We start from the raw sequence: 5,067 nt of genomic DNA, 5'->3' as shown, positions 1-5,067 counted from the left end.
GTGCTGGATGAGTTAAACATAGTGTTCTCTGTACCTCCTAAGTGTATTCTAGAGAAGGATACATCTGGAGTGAATCCTGGAGGTAATTGGCTTCCTGGTGCTTACTTGAATCCTGCTAGAAATTGTTTGACTCATGGTTTCAAGAGAAGATTGGATGATGTTGTGATTCGATGGCGTGACGAAGGCAGCGATGATCTTCCTGTTAATACCATGACGCTTCTCGAGTTACGATCACATGTCTGGTATGAAATTTTCTCATCCTTGTGTGGCCTTTTGTTTGTTAAAAAAGGAAACTTTTTTAAGTTATGGTTTTTTTCTTCTATATATATAAAATCATGCAAAACTAGTGTTGTATGATGTTTAGGTTGGTTGCACATGCTCTTAGTGCTTTGGATTTGGAGGATGAGTCAGCGATTGCGGTTGATATGCCTATGAATGTTGAGTCTGTGATCATATACCTTGCCATTGTCTTAGCTGGCCATGTTGTTGTTTCCATTGCCGATAGTTTCTCTCCTCGTGAAATATCAACACGGCTTAAAATTTCAAAAGCGAAAGCCATCTTTACTCAGGTAAATTCATATGGATTCTTTGATGGATAGATAATGAAGGTGTAAAATTTACTGTTTAGCTATATTATAGTGTGATGTGATGGTTTTAGTGATGAACTGTTTGCGTTTTCCTTTGGAATTTAGTTAAGGTTGTTGCCAAAATATGAACGGTTGTTAGGTGATTTTTAAACAGTTAAATAGCCTAGCTGGAAAAGCCACTTTGTTTCAATTATTGTAATGGTCACTGTGTATAAAAAGCAGCATATAGCATGGTTTCTACTCATCTTATTTTAGTTTTTTAAGTTTTCATTTTAATTCTTTGCAGGATGTGATCATTCGTGGTGATAAAAGTATTCCCCTCTATAGGTGAAATTCTATTAGGACTGGTTTTATTTCAAGATGTTGGCTGTAAAATTGGTCTCACATTATCTATTCCATTCTGCAGAAGAGTCGTTGATGCAGAAGCACCTCTGGCAATTGTTGTCCCAGCTAGAGGCTCTAGCTGCAGAACACAGTTGCGTGAGAAGGATTTGTCTTGGAACAACTTTTTGGGGAATGCAAGAAGTTTGAGGTACTGTCTACTGCATTTTTATATTATCTCGCAGCTTCTAGTTAAAAATGGAAACAACTGCAAAATATTGTTGCTATGGTTAATGATGGTCTAATGTGACAAGTAAAGTGATGGTCCTGAAAGTGAAATCTAATTCCTATGATATTGTTTGAGGAACACTTAGAGCTTGCTGTTCCAAATTCCTGGAGATTTAGAAATGATATATGCTGTACTGTTCAAACAGAGGCGTGGAATATGTTGCTGTAGAGAAACCAGCTGGAGCTTACACAAACATCCTTTTCTCATCAGGAACCACTGGTAGACCAATGAATCAAACTGCATCATGTTATGTAGATGAGGATGTGGGTGTTGAGTTACCAAGTTTTTGATTTCTGGTGTAGGTGAGCCAAAGGCTATTCCATGGACGAACATTTCACCTCTGAAATCTGCTGCTGATGCTTGGTGCCACTTGGATGTTCGTCGGGGTGATGTTATTGCTTGGCCGACCAACCTTGGGTGGATGATGGGTCCATGGCTTGTTTATGCTTCCTTGATAAACGGGGCTTGCATGGGATTATACAATGGATCACCTCTTGGTCCTGCGTTTGCCAAGTTTGTGCAGGTATGCCAATCTCATACATAGGTTAAACAGAAAGAAAGACCATAAAAGAGACAAAAGAAAAACATATTTTGTGCAAATATTTCCACAAATCAAATAGTAAAACATCAAACGGGAGCTATGAATGACTGTGGATTTCATTGCATGGTTTACTCTGGGATTTTATTGCATGGTTGACTGTGCAAATATATCCACAAATAAACTAAAACATCAAATTTACCATATGTTTATATTCTGGGGTTAGGATGCCGAGGTATCAGCTCTAGGCGTGATACCAAGCATTGTCCGGACATGGCAAAACTCGAACTCTACTTCTGGCTATGACTGGTCACGAATCCGGTAATACCGAAAGTGCATATTCAGAATGTTGTTGAGCCTACATTATATTTTTGGTGCGGACCTTAGATGTTTTGAGAATAAGAAGTAAACTAGTGTTTTTATGCCACCACTTATTCTTTCAGAAATAAATCTACCTATTTTGGTTATATACTGTGGCTATTTCTTACAACAAATTCTCAATAAACATCTTATGTAGTTGTTGAAGTCAAGAAGATTTGTCTATGCAGTAACATTAATTTTTTATATTGATACTTTTTCAACAGTTGTTTTGGTTCCACTGGTGAAGCTTCAAATGTAGATGAGTATTTATGGCTGATGGGCAGAGCACATTACAAACCTGTAATTGAGTATTGTGGCGGAACTGAGATTGGAGGCAGTTTTATCACAGGTTCTTTGCTTCAACCTCAGTCATTGTCTGCTTTTAGCACAGCTGCCATGGGTTGCAAGCTTTTCATTCTTGGTGAAGATGGCAATCCAATTGTAAGAAACTTTATGATATTATAGATGATGCAATATTCTTCTGAAAGATCTTACGGTATGAAGGATGTATGATCTCTATTCTCTCTTCTTCGTTTTAGCCTCCATACGCACCGGGAGTAGGTGAATTGGCTCTTTGCCCGCACATATTTGGAGCTTCAACCACTCTCCTGAACGGGAATCACTACAAAGTTTACTTCGAAGGAATGCCCACCTTCCAAGGACAGGTAATCCAACTCTTGCCATAAGTATACAGAGGTTTCCATTGGTTTTAAGTCTGTGGCTAACCTGCTTTTCAATAGATTTTACGAAGACACGGAGATTTATTTGAACGGACCTCAAAAGGACACTACCGTGCTCACGGACGTGCTGATGACACAATGAATCTTGGTGGCATAAAGGTAACCATACTGTACAGACTCTTATATAGTATTGAAACATCATCTCCATTAATAAGAAATATGCACCAGCCTAACATTCTGTATCATCATCACAATCACAATCTGTTAATTGATTTTCTGCAGGTCGGTTCTATTGAGATCGAACGAGTGTGTAACTGCGTTGATGACAATGTTCTGGAGACAGCAGCGATTGGTGTTCCTCCTCCAAGTGGTGGTCCTGAGCAGCTAGTAATCGCTGTTGTGTTCAAGAATTCGGAGTTATCAAATAACGATTTGAGCCTCTTGAAGAAAACCTTCAACTCTGAGATACAAAAGAAACTGAATCCATTGTTCAAGGTTTATTATTTATTATATACAGAAACAACAAACACAAAAGAGAGAGTTCATAAGTTTTTTTGTGGTTTCAGACAATAATCGGGCTAATGTGTGTGTTTTCACATTTGACAGGTATCATCTGTTGTGACTCTGCCTTCTTTACCGAGGACGGCAACAAATAAGGTTATGAGAAGAGTTCTAAGGCAACAGCTTACTCAGACCGGTGTACTAAACTCAAAGCTATGAGAGGCATATTGCTCTCCAATACCAATTGTTGGTTTGCCAATTCACATAAAAACCACATTTGTAGTCTTTATTGTAAAATCCACATTCCATGTATTGTCTGTATCAATAATAAATGATCTCAAATCACATAAATAAAGGGAGAATCTTAGTTTGTACATACATGTAATGAGATCCTTGCTCCTTAATGTCAAAGAATTTTATATCGTAACAAAGATAACAAAAACCACAAAGATTGTATCATTCAAAGTGAATGTAAGAAGATTAAATACGATTTGTTGACAAAAAAAAATAAAAATAAAGGATTAAATACGATTTGCTATCCAAAACGCAACATATTAAAAAAATCTGACTCTTGGTGATCAATTAAGAATTTAAGATGTTTCATATTAACTCTTTAGCAAATATCAGGGGTGAGATTCTAAAATTAACTAAATACATGGACATAAACGTAAAACTTGAAAGATGAGGAGTGATTCACTAATGTACGCGAGGCGGTGCAAGATAGCAACTTACACGCTTATCTTCACTTTTCATATACACAAAACGTCGTAAAGCTAAAGCTCATCTTCAGCCGAAGCCTAAGCGCAAAAACGCCGTCGGGTTAGTCCGGCGGAGGAACCACCATGTCTTCGTCTCTTCTTCTCTCCGGTACTACTGTATCTTCTCCGTTCATCGCTCCATCAAAGCTGTAATCTTACTCTCTCTCTCTCCCTCTTCGCCTTTTCTTAGGGATTTTGAATTAGCTCGTCGCAATTAGCTGGTGTTTCGTTCCAGTCATAGCCGGATAATTTTAGGGTTTGTCTCTGTAAGTCTCAGGAATTGAATTCTTATGAGCTTCTGTAATCGTTGTTTTCTAATTTTTTTCAGTTCTCTCGTACGAAATTTCAATAAGTCATCGCTGTTACCATTTCGGAATGCTCCAAGAAGCTTAACAAGTGTTAAGTGCACCCTTGATTCTTCGTATGGAGGTATTGTCTTCTCTTCTCCCCTCAATTTAGTCACTTTCGATTAGGATTTAGTACTTTCTTATCCAAAAATTTCATCTTTTTTTTTTTTTGGAACAATTCGAATGATTTAGTGTAGAGTTCACTTTCTCAAGCTTTGAGCATTTTTTAGTTGTTGCTCATGTATCTCAATGAATTTGTTATATAGGCAATGTCCCCACGTTTCCTCGGACCAGAGTTTGGGACCCGTACAAACGTTTAGGAATTAGTCCATACGCTTCCGAGGAAGAAATCTGGGCCTCTCGTAACTTTCTCTTACAGCAGTACGCTGGACATGAGAGAAGTGAAGAATCTATAGAAGGGGCCTTTGAGAAGCTTCTAATGTCTAGTTTTATTAAAAGGAAGAAGACTAAGATCAATCTTAAAACTAGGTTGAAGAAGAAAGTTGACGAATCTCCTCCTTGGCTCAAGGCTCTTCTTGATTTTGTTGAAATGCCTCCCATGGATACTATATTCAGAAGACTTTTCCTCTTTGCCTTCATGGGTGGTTGGAGTATCATGAACTCAGCAGAAGGCGGTCCTGCGTTTCAGGTTTGCTACTACTTATACTATGGCCTTAATAATCTTT

The 5,067-nt window shown here is 38.1% G+C and overlaps 3 protein-coding genes across 3 annotated transcripts in view; all 3 read left to right on the top strand.

The window, feature by feature from the left end:
- LOC104709302 (probable acyl-activating enzyme 17, peroxisomal) lies at window positions 4–3,654 on the top strand (the record flags this gene model as incomplete). The annotated part of the gene is made up of 12 exons (XM_010425941.2): window positions 4–242; window positions 365–569; window positions 874–914; window positions 994–1,119; window positions 1,343–1,416; window positions 1,500–1,720; window positions 1,962–2,056; window positions 2,320–2,536; window positions 2,635–2,760; window positions 2,836–2,934; window positions 3,058–3,270; window positions 3,382–3,654. Coding segments are annotated over 12 exons (1,770 nt in total), but the record flags the coding sequence as incomplete, so codon positions are not given.
- LOC104706606 (protein CHAPERONE-LIKE PROTEIN OF POR1, chloroplastic) lies at window positions 4,007–5,057 on the top strand (the record flags this gene model as incomplete). Its single annotated transcript, XM_010422800.2, has 3 exons — window positions 4,007–4,183; window positions 4,363–4,463; window positions 4,648–5,057. Coding segments are annotated over exons 1-3 (576 nt in total), but the record flags the coding sequence as incomplete, so codon positions are not given.
- Window positions 4,014–5,067, top strand: part of LOC104770655 (protein CHAPERONE-LIKE PROTEIN OF POR1, chloroplastic) — an 8,270-nt gene continuing 7,216 nt past the window's right edge. Inside the window, exon 1 of the mRNA XM_010422801.2 lies at window positions 4,014–4,095. The gene's annotated coding sequence lies outside the window, so the exon portion shown is untranslated. The remainder of the gene's footprint in view (window positions 4,096–5,067) is intronic.

Source organism: Camelina sativa, chromosome 8, assembly GCF_000633955.1.
Source record: "Camelina sativa cultivar DH55 chromosome 8, Cs, whole genome shotgun sequence".
In the NCBI taxonomy this organism is placed as follows: domain Eukaryota; kingdom Viridiplantae; phylum Streptophyta; class Magnoliopsida; order Brassicales; family Brassicaceae; genus Camelina; species Camelina sativa.
Note: the sequence above shows the minus strand (reverse complement) of the source record. Positions and strands in the feature narration are given on the sequence as shown.